The sequence below is a fragment of the Pagrus major genome, chromosome 17 (genome assembly GCF_040436345.1).
Source record: "Pagrus major chromosome 17, Pma_NU_1.0".
Lineage (NCBI taxonomy): Eukaryota > Metazoa > Chordata > Actinopteri > Spariformes > Sparidae > Pagrus > Pagrus major.
The window spans coordinates 18,429,224-18,448,336 of record NC_133231.1 but is presented as its reverse complement, the minus strand read 5'-3'; the positions used below and the strand labels follow the sequence as shown (position 1 = coordinate 18,448,336).

Here is a 19,113-nt window from a genome sequence, read left to right as displayed (position 1 = left end):
CTCTGCTGCTTGTGCAGTGCTGTCAGTTCTTTGTTGTGTTTGCTCATGTGGAAAAAAATAAGAGAGGGGAGAATATAAAAGGAGGGAATAATAGTTGATATAATGTGGTGTATTTTATTGGTTTAATCTATTCAGAAATGTCAAAGGACTAGGGAAATCTGAAAGGAAACTGCAGTATTTTCTTAGTTAACCGGCTTATTTCTAGTCAGTCAGCTTTTCCTACTTTAAAAGTGAAGAAGAGGACATTGCAGGCAGGTTGCCAGGTTTTCCACAGACAATCAAAATCCTCTAGACTTGCATATCTTTGCAAAATAGGAGGGGGTGAAAGAAAACCAGCACAGAGAACCACACATGCTGCCTGCAGACACACTGTATGAACCTACTGAGTCACTATGATGCTCCTATCTAAAAGGTGCAAGAAATCTGAATCAGAAGTGAAAATCTTCATTGATTGATTTTCATGACTGAATAAACTGAATAACAAACTGTCCTTAAAGGACAACACGATTTCATACCGTTTTACTTTAAGTTTATATTTGCAGGATGATTCTAAGTAACCACCTTTCTAGTTTAAAACATTGTTCTGGGGACTTTTTCTCTTGAGGATGGCTTTTTATATTCAATTATGGAAAGAAAGAAATATTTCTTAAGTTTGTATTATTACCTCATCAATATTGTAAATATTATCTGAGTTTAAATCTCTTTTACAAAACTACATACTGCCCCTTTAATATTTCAGCTCACCAATCTTACACTGTAAACTTCAATTTTAGCTACAATTCAGCTACAAAATGTACTTTGTTTTGCTTTAGAGGTGTTATTCTTTAATTAAAAGGTCCAGTGTGTCATATTTAGTGGTTGTAGACTGCAACCAACTGAACACCCCTCATCTGAGCCAGAGTTTGGTTTGTCCATTCAGGGATACTGTAGAAACATGGCGGTGCAACTAGCAGACTCTGACGTTACGTTAAAGTAGCTAATGCTAGCTAGCTAGCTAACATTGCAAACGAGCTAACGTTAACATTGCCAACGAGCTAATGTTAACGTGGCTAACACTAGCTACCTGACATTAATGTTGCCAACACTAGCAAGTTACATTAACAATGCTAACTCTAGCTACCTATTGTTAATGTTGCTAACACTAGCTAACATTAAAGTGGCTAATGCTAGCTAGCTTACATTAGGCCAGTACAGTATGCTGGGCACATACTGTAAAACTATTTTTTCCACTAACTGGCAACTACCAAGACTATCGGCTCACAAACCTTGTTAGAAGCTGTAAACAACATAAACAAACAATGTTTAAAAAAAAAACATAAAACTTTTATCCTGCACCTTTCTACAAGCTCTGTACATGTATTACTTTTAAAAATGATGCATCTACATTAAAATGTTATAAATATGACCTTTAAGGTAGGCCGCACCTCCTTTCATGTGATAAATTAGCGGAATGAAACTGATCAACATTCAAGTCTGATCCTGCGCAAGACATCTCTCAGGACAGGTCTCTGGCCCAAAGATGTTAGCTCTCAAAATTCAGACGTTCCAACAGAATATCCCCCACCAAGAACACTCAATAGCTATTAATTACCGGGTGCAGGCACTCGATGCAGGTCGATAAGGAACGGCTATTTCACTGCCTGTTGGGTAATTGTCTCCCAGATCTCATTAAAATACGTTGGAGTTGGGGAGAGAAGAGGAAGGCAATGCAGAGAGAGAGAGGAAGAAAGAAAACAGATGTGGGTACACAAAGGGAGAGCGGGAGAATGAGCGTAAAATCATCTTTATGGGATAAATCTCACTCTGCTTACTGAGAGCCTGGAGGGTAACTTCTGGCAGTCCTCAACTCTCAACTCCCACCTACTGGTTTTGTCTCAGGTTCAACACACGCAAACACACAGAATCAACAAAAAACTAACTTTGCATCAATAAATCGGTTTATTTAAAAGAATATGTTACAATTTATTACAGTAAGCGACATAACCAAACACTTTGTCTTAAATTTTACATTTCAACATGTCAAAGAATCTGCAGGTTGTCAATGTCCCTCCTTTTCCTAGCGTGGCTCTCTGAAAACCAAACCATGTCAGGTGAAAAAAACGGAACAACAGACGCTGAATTTAACATCGTATCTTACTGAAATAAATAACGTTAGTGACACTTAAAGAGAGAGAGGGGGGAGCGCACACTTGGAGGTGGGCAGATCAGACATTGTCAGACAATCGAACACGTCAGACATGGTCCAGTAAACAGACAAGAATCCTGGGAAATGCATTCGGCCTTTAGGGTTGCACATTCAGTCTTTCAATTCAAGGCTCAACACATTCAATTAAACCTCTTTTACATACCCACCAAGGTCTTCTGAAGCTCATTCATCACCCAAAATGGCTTTTGTGAACAGCACCATCGTTATCACAAGCACTCTTAGTAAGAGATGTCAATCTATGACTCTTTACTTGCTTGTAGTTAACAAAAACATACTGTTGATATTCTCATTACGAGCTAATAAGGAGTTAGCGCTGAGCGACAATTAAATATTATGATTTAATGATATTCATCGGCATCATACCCTGATTACATGACCTTATCTTCTTTGCTTTGTGCATCAGTTTATTATTATTATGTTACATTTGTTTTTGCATAAATAAGCCATATCATGACACACAGTATATTGATTTTAGATCATGATAATCAGCCGTATCACCCAGCACTTACACGAGAGCTCATCTTGTACAAGCTAGTAGCAACTGAACATGTAATATCATGTATATAATATATATTAAATGCAAGAAATAATGTCCTTCTATAGAGTTTTTAATGCTACAATGCTACAAAGACTTAAAGGGGCACTATGTTGTTTTGGAGAACACATTTAAACTTAGAATTTTATATTAATGAGGTAATAATACAAACTCAGAAATATTTACTTTCTCCACAACTGAATAAACAAGCTGTTCTCAGAGGAAAATAAGGTCCCAAGAACACTGTTTGAAGCTAGAAAGGTGGCAGGGTCCGCCGAATATAAACACAGTAAGACAGTATGAAACTGTGTTTGTCCTTTAACGTCAGTTTGTTTATTCAGTTTATTCAGTCATGAAAACAAAGAGGGTTTATTTAGTTTGTTTAGGCATTAAAAAAAAAAAAAACAGTCGATGAATGATCTCATCTGATTGAAAATTCTTCCCCAAAACTACGTAGTGCACCTTTAGCGATTATGACAGTAACAACACAAATTTGCAAAAAGCAATGATTCATATCTAATATCAGCATTAAACGTGTCAAGGTTTAATGATGTAATCACCTGTAATGACATTATTTTATGTTTTAGTGTTCGTCTTTCCCTTTACATCAACAGATAATTACTGTATGTTATTACATTATTCTAGGAATGAGAACATTAACCGGGCTCATTTAGAAGGACATTAAATCACACTGTTTATTATTACTTTACACTGCAGAGTTGCTACAGAGGCTTTAGTGAATGTGCAGTTATCTTCATATCTATCACGTTGATGTAAGGTGCAAGCCGCCCTTTCTGGCTAAGAAATCCTCTTCCCACTTAACCTGAATCTGGAGTGCATGAGTGGTTTAACAGTACAGCAATGGACCCGCTACAGAGATAAATAGTGCTGCCGTTTGAATTACAGGCCTATTATAAATCCTGTGGGAGTTCTCAGAAACTAAGTAATCACTGTCGGCAAGAGAGCACTCAGGAAGAGAAGGACCCCTGCTGTCTCACAAGGGTAATGCACACTGAATATACTGTACTACACCTGTCTGATCAGTTCTCTACAATGGCCCCAAAACATTAGCATGGAGTGTTTACGTAATACTATAAATACATAAAGGTTTAATGCATGGCTCTGCACAATGCACTCCATTTGATGATGCAGTACATAATCATACTGTAGTCAGTCAGTAAAAGCTGAATGTAAACTAAGTGCGAGTATTATGCCCACTATCTGCTTCTTAGGTTACATTTCCCACATTTGGAGGTTGTTAATACTGTTGGATAAAGTGCAACATTAGTCTAAAGTTTAACGTGTTCCCGCTCATGTGTCGTATCCTCGCAGCCGTGTGCTCTGGATGAAAAATGTGTCTAACAATCCTACAAAATGTCTCTATCCCTTCTCTCGTTTGCCACGTTACAATGTTAATAGATTTCTTTCATAAAAGTAAATTTTAGCGGCAAACATGATAATTTATGCATGTGGCATAATTCAGCCCTCACTTACATTCTGAGGACCTCGCACTGGTCGGCCTCTTGTCTTCTGGGGGCGCCCCTTGCACGCATAGTAAACATGCACAAACACATTTGCACGCTAACAACTGGCCAAAAAAAACAAAGACACTGCTGCTCTGCTCGCTGAATCGAGAAGCTGAGTCTCTTCCTGTGATCAACCCTCAGTATCGCTGATAATGTGTTGCGTGTGTTCCCGTTTGTGAGCACTTACAGTTTTCACTTTCCCTTGTTAGTCCATTGATATTTCCTTATTCACTTCAGCTTTCTCTTCCCGGTATGACTGCTTCAGTGGAGGCTCATGTACTGGTCACATTCTAAGTCCCTGCCAGTAAGAAGAAGGCTTGCATGAATCCAGTCTATAGAGGCCTCATTTCTTTTTGACAGAGCTCTGCTTAATGCATGATTATAAAGCACTGGATTCAAGAGTTCTGGTTCATGTGTCTGTAGCTTTCTATGCGTTCGTTTATCCGATTTGTTCAGTTGCAGATGCTTCTTGGTTTGCATGTATTGGGGGAAGCTTCTCGGGTTGTAGCTGATGGGGTGTAAATGATGACCATGTGGTTGATAGCTGAGTGTTGCTGGGTCTGGGGCTGGATGAGGGCCGAACTGAGCCGAGTCGATGACGACGGTGTCCAGTTAAGAGGTAACGATCTCCCTTCCTAGATGCCTCCATCCCTTCTGTGCCTCAGCAGCTGGAAAATATTCTGCAACAGAAATGGTAATCAAGACGAAGACACACAAACTCAGAAACAGAAGACAGACAAAGTCACAGAGGCTATTACTGGATCATAGACTGACAAGAGGCAGGCAAAGCCTTACCTTGCCACACATACCATCTTTACTGCAGTTCTTATTGTCCTTGTCGGTTGCCTCCTCTTCCACCTGTAGAAACACACACATCGCAGGTATGAGTAAAGGGCACAAATACATGACTTGTAATAGAGTAGGTTAGCCTGTAAGCAGATGCTCCTTACCTCCTTCCTCCACTTCAGCTCACAGAAGACTCTCTCGAAGCACTCATGCATGTAATTGAACTGAACATCAGCCATGCAAACATAAAGAGAGAAACGTTACATATTTTCCTTTGAAGGAATAGTTCGACATTTCGCAAAAAGCGCTTTTTGGCTTTCTGGCAGAGACGGTTGATGAGATCGATACCACCCTCATGTCTGTACTGTAAATATGAGATTACAGCCAGCAGCCTAGCTTAGTTTAGCTTAGCACAAAGACTGGAAACAGCTAGCCTGGCTCTGTCAAATGGTAACAAAATACACCTACCAGCTCCTCTGAAGTTCAATAATTAACACATAATGTCGTGTTTGTTTAATTCATTTGCAGTTTTAGGGAGAATTATGTGCCAGACTATTTCTTGGCTGGGACATTTAACCTCCTGGAGTCTCTGCTCATCGCCAGGAAACTGCACAGAGCCAAGAAATAGTGTAGAAATAGCTTTTACATTACACCTTTTGTATGGATTAAACAAACAGGACATAAAGTGTTAGTTAGTGAGCTTTAGAGGTGCTGGTAGGTATATTTTGTCACCACTTGACAGAGCCAAGCAAGATCTGTTTCCATCTGTTCCCAGTCTTTGTGCTAAGCTAAGCTAAGCTAAGCAGCCAGCACAAACAGCTAGGGGAGCTTAAGCTGTGCTGGTAGGCTGATTTTTTTGTGCATTCTTTATGTTAAGATAAGCTGGCTGCATGCATTAGCATCATATTCACTGTACACACATGATAGTCGGTATTGATAGATGCAACCTTAAAACATTGCAATATTATTTAAAGGCCATATCATCCAGCCTTGTACTAACATACCATATATCCCAACAATTTTTTAACTAAGACACTCAGGAAACTGGTTATGTGAATATCTAAGTCATTATTCATGTTGATACATACATACATACATACATGTTGAATCATCTCAATTGCAAATAAATTTGCTTTACATTATAATTTTTTTATGTTTCTCATGAGTTACAGTTCCAAAGTCCCATAACATTTTTATGTACAGTATGCACATTACACACATTGTGTAATCATGTGTGTGTGATACTCACATAGGGTGTAAAAATCTTGACCCAGCGTGGTTTTTTCTCTCCCCGTGCATATTCAAAACAAAAGGCCATGCCCTCTTCATCCGTGTCCCACCGCTGCATCTCTCCCCAGTCAAATGCAATCACCTGGTTCTGGAACAAGACAGAGGATTCAGTATGCTAACTCACTATACGTACAATCTCATGTTTAAACATACGGACACGCAGTAACAAACAGTTGCCCTTGCCTCGAGCGTCCCTTCCTCGGTGCAGGCGTGCAGCTTGAAATGGTGAATGCTGATGGCTGTGATGACGTGCCCTTTACGTCGGGAGTCACATGAACAGTGGGGGAATATGATCTCATTGTAGCCCTCGCAACCCCTCATCAAACTCAGATACTGAGAGAGAAAGAGACAAGATATTTTAAAAAAAACAAACATATTACAATATCAAGTTTTGCAACTGACTGACGTTTTGATGCAGGATGCACCTTCTGATGTTTTACTTCATCTAAGCTTTATAGCCATGATGCATAGTACAGTCAAACACTATAGTTGTTCTCTGCAGCCACACTGATCTGAAAATAGGGTGTGAATAATTAGATTCTGTGGCAAGTTTAAACTCTCTAAAGTGAGGGTGATATATTTATGTTTTCAGACAGAGCTTACTTAGCACTAGCTTACTTCCCCCCTGCACATTTTCCCTGTAAGGATTTGTGTCTTTGACACTCCAGTCAAACCTACACACTCACTCAGTGAAAGGAGACTTAACAGGTGGAAGAGAGGGGGTGATATAAGACACACTGAACCACAGTGAGTAACTCTGTCTCTCTCTGTCTGTGCAAGTTACTCAGGAACAGTAGTAGAGTAGCCGTGTGGTGTCTGTCCATAAGTGAGACACTGACCATGGACATTTTCTTCTGCTCTGCCAGCTTCTGCAGCTGGTAGGACTTCTGCTCTGCTTTGATGAAACCTTTCTTCACATCATCCAAGGCCTGCAGAGATAGGAGGCACTGTTAGAAAACAAACAAACAAACAGATACGTACACACACAATGGAGACAGAAAGACAAATGCACATACCTGGTGAAAGAAGTAGTTGACAGCAAGCTGGTTGTCATTGAGCAGAATCTCCTCTTCTGTGGTGAAGAGCCACTTACGCAGGGTAAGGCAGGTTCCTGGGATGGCTGAGGTATAGTTCTGTACATACAGTTTGTGGGGGAACTCGTTTGGGGCAAGCTTACGCACTGAGGAAGGAAGAGAGACCAAAAAAGAGAAAAAAGAGAAAACAGGGAGTCAGGGAGGAAAGGAAGGAAGGAGAGAGTTAAATCATATTCCTATATGGTGAGTACTTTTCTTTCCTGACCTTCTCTACAATTTCGAGCAAAAATCTATTATCTTTCAGTGTGTTCAACGGAGCATTTAGTGTCAAATATGTTCTATGCTCTGTTTGATACTGGTAATGTGAAAAAAAGTATTGCAAACTAAAAAGGGCTGTGAAGAGACGTTGTGGGCAAAAAATAAATAATCTATATGTGGATGCTGCCAAATGTGCAAATATCTAAGATATTGGGGCTGCAGCAGTCGCAGCAAGGGCCAGACATGTGACAGGGAAACCGAGAAACAGAGTGAGCAAGAGGAGAGTGCAAATTGGTTGAAGGAAGGTGGGTGTGTGTGCCATGCCACGATGACAAAAAGAATGATGATTAATTAATTTGGTGCAGACCAAAATGCTTTCGGACGATTTTCAATGTAGAATTAGATTAGATTTAGATTTTTCAATTTAGAATTTAAATCGTCACACCCCCCAGAGGAAAATCTGTCTGAATGAGATGGTGGCCAGACCTTTTTGACAGAGCAAATTAAACATACTCGCAGATTTGTCTGGATCGCAGGCTAAAACAATTCAGGATCTGAATTTATAATTGTGTTAATACCTCAGCCTATTGATTAAAATTATCTCTTCCTCTCTTCGTATGTCATCGTCATGTGAGAGAGAGATGGGGTGACGCTAGGTTAGTGATGACAACAATGCGCTGCACTTCCAGTACACAGCCACTGGGCCTGTCGGTCAGCAGCTAACTTAGATGTAAGCGAGATGTCATGTAAAAACGGCATTAGCAGCACAAAGTACACACCTACAGCAGTAAGGAGTAACTGTCATGCCTGGTAGCCTTTTCGGACTGAGGTACATTCACGACAACTATTTTGCTTGTGTTTGCATTATGGTGGGATTTAACAGAGTTGTTTATGTATTTATTAGACTAAAAAAGCTAAGAAAGCTTGAGGAAGGAATGAACTAGCTGCTAACACATCTCCTGGCTGGCCAGCTGGAACTCAGGGCAGTCGGAGGAATGGCTCAGGAGGGAGGGCTAGAGGGAGACAGTGGGATTTCTTTGGTTTGATACTTTTAAAATTTAGCTTGTTGGTTCCTTTGAACCATTGTTCAAACACATTAAAAATCCCTTTTGTTTTCACTGTGGCTTCTGTCTTTGTAGTGACAACAGAGCACACACTTCATGGAGAATAAACTCAGTGGTGCTGTGTGAAGTAAAGACCTACTACTGATATTATGTTAAAAAGGATGGTTGATGAGGGATCATAACAAAGATTAAAACACATTTTCAGTGCAGGAAAGGAGCATACACACAAAGTCAAAGCTTAATTACATGTTGTTACTAACCAAAGGTGTGGTTGATGACCTCAAACAGAGCAAAGTAGCTGGCTGTTACACTGTCCATCCCTAGTTTCATAACCACAGCCTGAAAGAGAGAGCAAGAGACAGAATGAGAGAGGGTGAGGAAATGGAAAACACTGGCAAGATGACTATCCTGAGGTCGTGGTTATAATGGCTAACAGTTAGACCGGCCTGTGTATGTATTTACCTGGTAAACCTGGTCTGTTGTGGAGTTTTTGCGAACTCTGACAGTGAGCGTGGTTTTGTCGGGCATGGCTATTCTCAACTCCACATCCGACACGCCGTTATAGTTCTAGGTCATGAGAAGGAGAGACAAGCTGTACGGTGAGTCACAAGACCACAGAGGACCACAAGAAAACACACACACATGTAGCTATTTCTTTTTACCTCATCTGATTCAGACAGGAACTCCTGCATGATGTCACTTTCTCCAATTACCCGTACAGAGCACACTGCAGATGAGAAAACAATTTTATGAGGTGCCTTTTTTACGTGTAGCATATGAAATAAAAGTGGTTATACAACGACATAAACAGTGTAGCTATGGACTTTGGAGTGGACAGTATTTATCTTGGCCTATTATTTAACTAACAAACCAAAGAGAGGATGAAACCAATTTCTAAATTCTGGCTTTACAAAAGTTTTACAGAAGCCCGACACCTCTGGCTCTCTCTCCCTGACCTTTCTCCAGGTATTCTTCCAGGCCTCTGCGTCGTGCGTCCAGCTGCTGCTCCGACAGGGAAAAAGGCCATTTCCCAGGCAGCTTGGGGAATGTAAAGTTGGCAAACTCCCTCTTCAGGTTTTGGTGTAGGATCACAAATTCGCGGTAACGCTTGGAGCACAGCTGCCTGCCTGCCATGTACACATTATAAACCTGGAAGAGAGAGTGTGGAAAAAGAGAGTAATGATAATGGAATGACAGGAAGTTCAATTAATAGGTCTTCAAATTTAAATAATTTCCTGCCCAGAGTTCATGATAAGTTACAGACACTGTGCATCAAAGTGATCTGTGTATAAATTCATTCTCCTCCTCTTACATTTACAGTGTGTATTCATCCACAAGTGCACCCACCACAAACTTTTCCTGGTTGAGCTCAGTGTGTTTGTAGCTCGGCACAGAGATGGGGACGGCCTGCTTGTCGGAGTAGTCATAGCAGGACTGGGCTGAAACGTCGTCTCCGGGATCCAGGCAGTCAGCCTCCTGCGGCGGTACGGACAGCACTGCCAGCACCAGTTCCCTCTCTCCGGCCCGGATCAGGTCCACCACCTGCTTGTGGGTCGCTCCCTCTACATTCACACCATTACTGTTGAAAACATGGAGGAAGACATGTAGATGTTAGGGAGGCGACACTATTAATAGTTCACTTTTACTCACTGTTCATTTTTTTATTTAGCAGAATTTCATCATTTAATTAGTTTTTAATAAGAGCACTACTTTCTTAGTTTGATCTGAGGCACATTTTAAGGCTTGAGCTTTTCTGGACTAAATTACACAAGAAGATTTTACATTTCCAAGAGCAAAAATATAAGATAACCACAAAACAACATAAAACAATCAAATACAATAATACTACACACTGCAGCAAAGTGCCAAAAGACAAACTAACATCAACAATGAAATGAGTTTCACAAAGGAAGCATTTAAACAAGACTGTTGTATTCAGACACCTTTAATCCATCATCATTTTGCATTGTAAGCTTAACTCAAGGGCAAAGAGTGAAACATTAAATTATGAGATTCACAGCCCAATGAATTTTAAGAAATTTGGAGATCCCTAAAGTACATACATTCTGAGTGAAATGGCAGAAGATGGATGAGGTGTTAAAGATAAATGGGCTAAAATTTGGAAACAGCTCCTGTTTATGCATGGCAGAGTGACAGAGGCGTTGTCCTAAAAAGCACTCTGAGTTCACATCTTCCCCCTCTGGAACGGGACCTTTGGTTTATGTCATTAGTACAGCTGAGCATGAGCAACAGTGGGTGTGTGCCCTCTGGCAGGCATGTGTCAGAGGCCTGACAGTGCTGATGACAGCGCTGTAGCAACCTGACCTATAGTTAACTTTACTCAAAACAGCCACAGCATCTCTTATAAAAGCTCTCAGCATCACCTCAACAGTCTGTGACTTTTAAAACAAATTTCAGTGTTAAGGGTGCCAGAATGAGATTCGGTCAAATTAAATGTAATTATTCAGTGCTTTGTGTTTTGTGCTACTGTAATGGGTTTTTCCAATTTATACAACAGCTTGCAAATATGTGCATGAATGCATGACTTGAACATTTTCCAAAGACTGCCTCAAATGCCACTTGTTATTCATTTGCATAACCCAGTCAAAACCTTGGAAACAACTTACACAATTACACAAACTTCACAATTTGTGTGGCATAAAGTGTTTAGTCAAAAATCTGCACTGATCATTTAATACAGCGACTTCCTCTTAATATTTTGTTCAAATATATTCGTCTTCTCAGATACAACTTAATAATACAACTAAACTTTTCCTACCATCCAACCCCAAAAATAAACTTTCTTCTATAACTTTCAAGGGTATAACAACATGCAAAAGGTTCGTATATGCTTATCTTAATTTTAATACAATCTCACAAATTGACCAGAGAGGCTCAGAAATGTTTGTCATCTCCTAACGAGAACTACTGAGGCAGCCAATGTACAATTAATGCAACTGGTAGTGTTCACAGGTGGGAAACCAGTCTGTAATGTCAGCCATTATGTCATTGCATGGCTTAAAATGACAGCTGACACCTAATAAATCAACGGCAAGAGATAACTTCGCATGAATATGCAGGCGAGTAAAAGCAGGCCTTCTGAGGCAGTCCGCACATAGCAAAGCCCAAACTAGTGTTGATGAAAAGATGATTATGTAAGTGTAAATAAACAAAGACTGATGGAGGGGACAAATAAAACCATCTTGCAGGTGTAGTGGGTGGAGGATCACGCGTCTTGCACAACACAAAATACAGACTAAGCATTTTGGCAGCGCTTTCCTTCTAGCAGTTTATGACTATATAATAAGGACCTGATGTAGTGGCCTTTGCACTTGCACTGTCAGCAGTTCTGAACGTGATAAATAGTTTTTAAGTGACATTCTCCTGTGTGTCATATCTTCAGCCCTTGTGACTTTGAATTCAAGGTTATAATACATGTGTTTATATCACTGGGGTAGAGTGAGAGTAAAGAGTTTTTGTACTTTGTACTGTATGCACTCTTCATTACACATATGCAGCAGAACATACACATGCTAAGACTGCCACAATATACATTGTACAACTTAAACAGAGAATTGGCATTGTTCTAAGTGTTTAACATTATATATATCATCAAGAAGGAGGCTGAAAGGAGTTGTCTTGCACTAAAGATTATTCTGCATCAAAGGCTCAGAGCAGGAGTTGTTTGTAAATGTGCAAAGAAGTATTGATTGCATAGCGAATAGCAGAGTACCACTGCAGCTAGTACATAGGCACTCCACTGTGTGTATACTTACTTATTGTGTACATACTGTGCCTTGACAGCAAGGCAAAAAGGCTCTGTGCACCAAAGTCAAGTCTACAGCTGACAACAACAATAACTACATACAGATCTACTCATATTTGGGCCTGAGTATCCCTTAATCCCAAATTAGGCTAGCAAAGCCCTAGTAAATGCAACCCACACTGTGGTCGCTTAACTAGGGTAGCATGAACATGAGCACAAACGATACATTCAGCCAATAATCAAAGGATGATATTGACCAAAATATCTAATATGGAGACGAAATAAAAAGGCAAACACACATACATGCATGCACATGCTCGCACACAAACACATAGAAATAATGAGGTCAACAAACTGCCAGGTTACTGCAGGCCATCCATTACCAAAGCAGTGTGCAACAGCCAGCCAATGAGATACTGAACTTTAGAGAGCGAAGCCAATCAGAACTGAACTGAAGGCATCCCTCCCTTTCTGCATCACCTTATTCCACACAAACAGACACAGTGAAGCGCCAGTGCTGATGCTGAGCTGTGCTGCGTGCTCCTCTCCATAGCAACAGAGCCTAACATCAGCTAGTATCTCCATGCATACTAACGTGGCAGTGAGGACAACCACCTCCATCCGAAACGCAGCACACACATCAGTGCTCACTGACTGTGCCACCAAAGCAATGTGGGGTTCATTTCCCAGATTCAGAGATGATGACTGGAATGATTTGCCTTGTTTTAACCTTCAGGATCAATGTAAGCAAAGCAAGCTGCACTAGATGCAGTGTGCAATGTCTGTTACACACTGCATCTGCCATGACATGAATGTGTGCAAGGGGTGACTAGAGAATATTTGGCATGCTGTGGATGAGTGGAATAGGTTTCTGTGTGACGGGAATCCCTAATGATCACTGGATCTTGTCTCTGTGACACATACACAGACACTCCTTTCATTAGGATGAACTGCTATTCTGCCCTGCAAGACCAGTATGATGCATGCAAACACGGGCTCCATGGTGGCCGACACTGGTCCCGCTAAAGAGACAGTTTAGATGCTCACAGGTCCTGCTTTCCTTCATTTTGCACTGACAGCCATTCTCAGGTGACAGAATCACCTGTATGTTGCTCAATATATGCATCGGTGAAGCTAAAACAGTAGCCACTTACACCTCAAGAATCCTGTCCCCCTTCGAGATGCCGGCTCTGTCGGCGGCACCCCCCGGTAGGACAGCACTCACATGCTGCAGCGGAGCGTACAGTTCCCCGTTAATGCTGCGCAGTTGCCCTCCTTCGCTAACTTGTCCCCGAACATTGAACCCATAGCCCGAGTCGGACTTCACTATTCGGACTAGCCGTGGGCCTGAAGTAACGGTGGTTGCCGTCTGGCAGCTGCCGCCGGTGCCCGGTGTAACGTTACCGCTACCGGAGCCGTTACGAGAGGAAGGGTGAGGCAACGGAGGGACCGACGAACAAATTCCTTGCCCCTCGACGTCCGCCATTTCTCTACACTATTTGTATCATCCACTCCAAGTCAGCCGGCGATAAATATCCTACAAACATTAGCTGATAGTAGCAGGCTAATCAGCTTGGCTAGCTAACTGACCGAGATCACCGGAAAAAGCCGACAGCGGCCGATGACGCCCGAGTCCGCCCCAGGAAGCGTTCCATGTGGGTCAGCTCACACTCCCTCCTCAGAGCGGGCAGGCATCATGAGCACATCATGAGGGGCAAGCGTGCACATTCCCCCAGTTCAAGAAAAACAAACAGATAAGAAGAAAGTTTGATGAGAAAAAAATATTCCCGTAGTAGGTCATAATTGTGAGTTAAAAAAATATATTAAAAAAAATCATAATCATACTATCTTAAAATAAAAAAAGTCGAAATTTTGAAATAGAAAGTCAAAAATAATGAGATAAAAGTCATAATTATGAGGGAAAAAGTCAAAATTGGATAAGTCACAATTGTTATATAAAAAGTGAAACATATAAGATAAAAAGTCGAAATTATGAAATAAAAATTCCAAATCATGAAATGAAGAGTAGAAATTATGAAATAAAAAGTCATAATAATGAGATAAAAGGTCCAAATAATGGGAAATCCTACATACTGCAAATAAAAAGTCAAAATTGTGAAATAGAAACTCCAAATCATGACATTAAAAGTAGAAATATGAGATAAAAAAAATCCAAATTATGTAATAAAGAAGTCGAAATAGCCATCCATTATCCGTAACCGCTTATCCTTTGCAGGATTGTGGGGGGGCCCATCCTGACATTAACTCTAACCCAGTAGTCAAAAAGATGGCAAGTCATAATTATTATATAAAAAAGTCAGATTTATGACGTTAAAAAGTCATAATTGTGAGATATAAAGTCAAAATTCCATTCTTCTACATGATTTGATTAAAACTGCCACAAGGATCTTTTTGTTTATTCTGGTGCCCCGTGTGGACAAAAGTGGAATGAGCACCACCACCTCCTGTAGTATAGCTCTCGACCTAATGCATACTGTGAGTGGTAGGTCATTGAACTACATACCGTGTGGTTATGTGCCTTAAGCACTCTGTCATGGAGCAGCACAGGATGGTTCAAATTATTGCACTCACACACATATAGGCTCACAGAAAAAGCGTGTTGTGACAAAGGCCTAGGTTCAGCAATGGCTCATAGAAATGTATTTCAGACCGATACTTTTTATGCTTTGAGTACATTTCAGAGCCTGTACTTTCTTACTTTTTCTTGAGCAAAGAAACTGAATCAGTACTTCTACTATTACCAGAGTCGTTTTTTACACATATATTGGTACTTCAACTTGATTAAAGATTGTATGTACTTTTGGCACCTCTGTATTTACTTTAGAGGAAAGAACAAAGAGATTATGAAACAAAGCAAAGAAAACCAAGCCCAGATCTCACTGATGGGTGTGGTGTATGATTGACAGGTAGAGACACTTCTCTGATCTACAACCCAATGTTTTTTAAATGGAAATGGTGGCGAATGGAACTGCAAGGTGTTAAAATAAAAGTTCTACCCAACACAAATGACATGATTCAATTTTTATTTTATTTTAGAATTGAATTTTTGTCTTATATAAAAAGTTGTATAGGCTAAATGTATATTTTATTTGAAAAGCAAATTACATTAAATTGATCCTGTAGAGAGGCCTTGTGTCAAACATTACATATTCCTAATTAAGTTGTATTTACTGTAATTCAATTTCTTTAATTCAGTTCAATCTAGAACACGAGTTTCTGGTTTCTGGGAAATAAATGAAGCTGCCATGAGCAGTTTGATTTACAGCCCCCCTAGCAGGTTAAACCTGCCATGGCTCCTGTTTTGTCTTTCTTCACCTCTGAGGTGTCGGCTGTGAGGCTTTGGACATTCATGTTTTCTAAACAGGATAATCAAAATAAGTTCTTCTTTAGGGAAGTTGTAAGTCTGTAAAGATGATTTTAAAGGGATTTCTGCTGAGTGGATGTGCAGTAGTTGGATCAGATTTGACCGAGGTTTCCTTCTCAGAACGTAATGTGGCTGGAGTACTGGCGCAAGTTGGAGCACTGAATTGTTTTAATTTAGTACAAATTAACTAGTTCAAGAAAGGTCTGAAGCAATGTGGACAACGTTATTCTTCATTTTATATTATATTTATAACTGCACATAACTTAACAACAAATGTCATACTCCTGGAAAGTAACACTACCCTTGTTGTAGTCCAGCTTGCAGAATAAATTGTCCACTCCAACTTTGTTTGTAAGCTAAAGAAAAAAAAAAAGGTTGAAGGTGAGGTTCGCCCCGGGCGTCATACAAGCTAGGACTGCCACTGCATACTCTTACACATGTGGACCCATGTGATAACATGTTTTCCACACACCTGTACTGCCTGGCTCACCTGTAATTAAGCTGGCTGCATACCATGCTCTGGTTCTGGTATATTATTTGCTCATTCTTCCTTTTACACACACTGTATCACACACTCACACATACCAACACTACTGATATTACTGATTTCCACATTTTGTTGATTTGTAGTTTGACCCTTCAAGGTGATGTTTTGTGTGAGCTTCCTTTTTTGTTACAAGACAGAGACAACTTGTATCTAACTGCAGCTAAACTCTGTAAACCACCTCCTTACTAGATTCCCTGTTGTCAAACAGGCCGCAGTTGTTCTTGGAATATCCAATCAGGACAGAGAACTGCATAAAGAGGATGTCATGTCTGCTCTGCAACGTGCAGAGAGCAGGATCCTCCTGTTTGCTGCTATGTTTGCTATGTTTACTGCTGTGCGCTCATAGGCAGAGAGGAGGGTGGGGATGGCTAACTGCAAAATGGACACGAAGTTAGCTAACACACGGACAATGCTTTAATGCCAAACGATCCACTGTAATTTTCAGAGGCTTTAAAGTATGCTAAGAAACAAAGATTTCAAATTTTTAAGATCATGGTGGTCAGAATAGGCCCACCAACAGGCTGCAGTTTTTCAAACAAGACAATTTCATTTACAAGATATAAATCACCGTCGTAGTGTTACTGGTACATTCTGAGCTGAGACTAAACTAAAAGTTATTCAAATATTTGATTCAAAGCAGTTTGACTAAAGGAGCTCAGGAACTAACGTCAAGTAGGCTATTCTATTTTGAATGACAGAAGTGAATATAAAAGAATAACATTTTAGAAATGTCTTAATTGTTCATTAACACGATACAGATACTGTGCAAACTCAGGCAAGTGACCCTCTCTAAGTGGAGTGGAGAACTGAAGTGGACATTTTCTTCAGTGTGCTGGATAACAACAAAGAGTTTATCACTCTGGCTGCAGCCCTCAGCAGGAGCTGCACTTAGAAATAAATACTTTAATCCCATTACTTCAAAACATTCTTGCCCTTTGTTAAGTTGTACCCCTGTAACTTCCACCTGTATTTCAGCCACATATAATACACATGTGAGGGTCATGTGTTGAGAAGGAAAACTTGAAATGTGCTGAGTTTGAGTGTGTATCACTGATTTTGAACCAAAGAATTGAATAAGAAAGAAACAAAAATAAAAGTTGTCACATTTTAGAAATGTTTTGTTTATTTAGTAACAAAATACAGATATTGTGAAAAACCTGACCCTCTCGACCGCACATCTGCTCAGCAGAAATGCCTTTAAAATGATCTTTAAGACGTTATCTGCATCTGCAGTCCCTCTGTGCTCAGTTTGTCACTACCACGAGGCAGGCTGCTCATGGCAGCTTCATTATATATCCAGACAACCAGAGACCAACCATTACCAACTCCTATTCAAAAATATAACTGGATACAAGTGAATTAAATGCATCTCTGTACAGTCAAACTTCATTTATTGCACACAGACACATATGGGCTCACAGGGAGACAAAGGTGATGCTGTTATGTAAAAAAATCCTGATTTATCAATGATATTTACTCAGAGGTGGGATGTAACAGAAGTACAAAAACTTCATTACTGTACTCAAGTGGACAACTTCTAACTTTTACTCCCTCCATTTTAACAAAAATACGCAATTTTAAGTGAATAAAGAGAGCAAAGACTGGACTACATAGTCAACAGTATGTTCTTGTTCCAGAAAAAGGAAGACATGACAAAAACTTTCCTGACGCAGGAGGAGTAAGTAGGAAAGAAATGGCACGCTTTTAACACAGACCTGTAAATGTCTCTTTGATGTATTGCTGATGATTTACAATATATTTACAACTGCTATTGTTTTTGTTTCTTTAGATGGTTTCTTGATCCCCCAAAATAATAAATGCAATTAAAAATACCTTAAATTGTAGTCAGGTAGAGTTGACAGTGTGGTTTTTCTTCCCCAGGGAAGTTTGACCTGAATTATGCCTGTCAGGGTTACTGACTGAAATTCCACCTATTTAATCATCACTTTGTGTAGCATCTTTATCTGCAAGTATGACCTGCAGCTTTCCTAAACTGGTGCTACTGGTAAGGAACTTAGTTGTAAAGGAAAACAAGAAAGATTTCATTCTAGCATTGTCACTTTGACACTTGTAAGTTTTTCTGGAGGGTGAAAACAAAGTAGAAAACATGCAGCACCATTGCATTAGAAAGCTGTGAATTCCTCTTTTACATATGTTTATGTTTCACAGTCTATTTATCCTTTTTCTCTGTCTTGATCTCACAAACAAAGTTGAACTGGACAATTTCTTCAGTGTGCTGGACAACAAGGATGATGTCGAAACATTCCAGGAGTTCATCACTTTCAGTGTGATCTGCACTTAGAAATAAATACTTGAACCACATTACTTCAAAACTGTCCTGCTGTCATGAAATTATACCTAACAAAAAACCTGAGTGCTCTAACTTCCACCTGTATTACAGCCACATACATAAAATGTACATGTCAGAGTCATAGGTGATGAGAAGGAAAACTTGGTCACATAATAATCATAGATGTGCTATTATGTTGACTTCAGGGACTTGAAATGTGCAGAGTTTGAGTGTGAGAAAATAATCTTTAAAATCTTATCTGCATGTATATGGAATGAATGTCAGGGTTAGTGGTATTACACCTATTATGTGACATGTCGAAGACGAAGACAAAGAAGAAGAAGAAGATGAGATACTTTGTTCATCCCGTTTTAGGGGAAATTCTGTTTTTTTCCGACTTATATCACATACATTTATGTATGGAGA

General features: G+C 40.0%; 1 protein-coding gene across 2 annotated transcripts; it reads right to left on the bottom strand.

Annotated features, from left to right (window-relative positions):
- Positions 1-1,919: 1,919 nt before the first annotated feature.
- On the bottom strand, positions 1,920-14,012 carry snx27b (sorting nexin 27b). 2 transcript variants are annotated; one of them, XM_073486007.1, is made up of 13 exons: positions 13,620-14,012; positions 10,047-10,278; positions 9,656-9,848; positions 9,362-9,426; positions 9,162-9,266; positions 8,960-9,038; positions 7,360-7,523; positions 7,183-7,272; positions 6,527-6,676; positions 6,303-6,431; positions 5,218-5,277; positions 5,063-5,125; positions 1,920-4,947 (listed from the first exon to the last, which is right to left on the bottom strand). In XM_073486007.1, the coding sequence occupies exons 1-13, from the start codon at positions 13,949-13,951 to the stop codon at positions 4,903-4,905; spliced, it is 1,707 nt and encodes a 568-aa protein (XP_073342108.1). In that variant the 5' UTR covers positions 13,952-14,012; the 3' UTR covers positions 1,920-4,902. The 2 variants fall into 2 exon arrangements, with proteins under 2 accessions (XP_073342108.1, XP_073342107.1); XM_073486006.1 differs by having other exon boundaries at positions 5,077-5,125.
- Between the last annotated feature and the right edge of the window lie 5,101 nt (positions 14,013-19,113).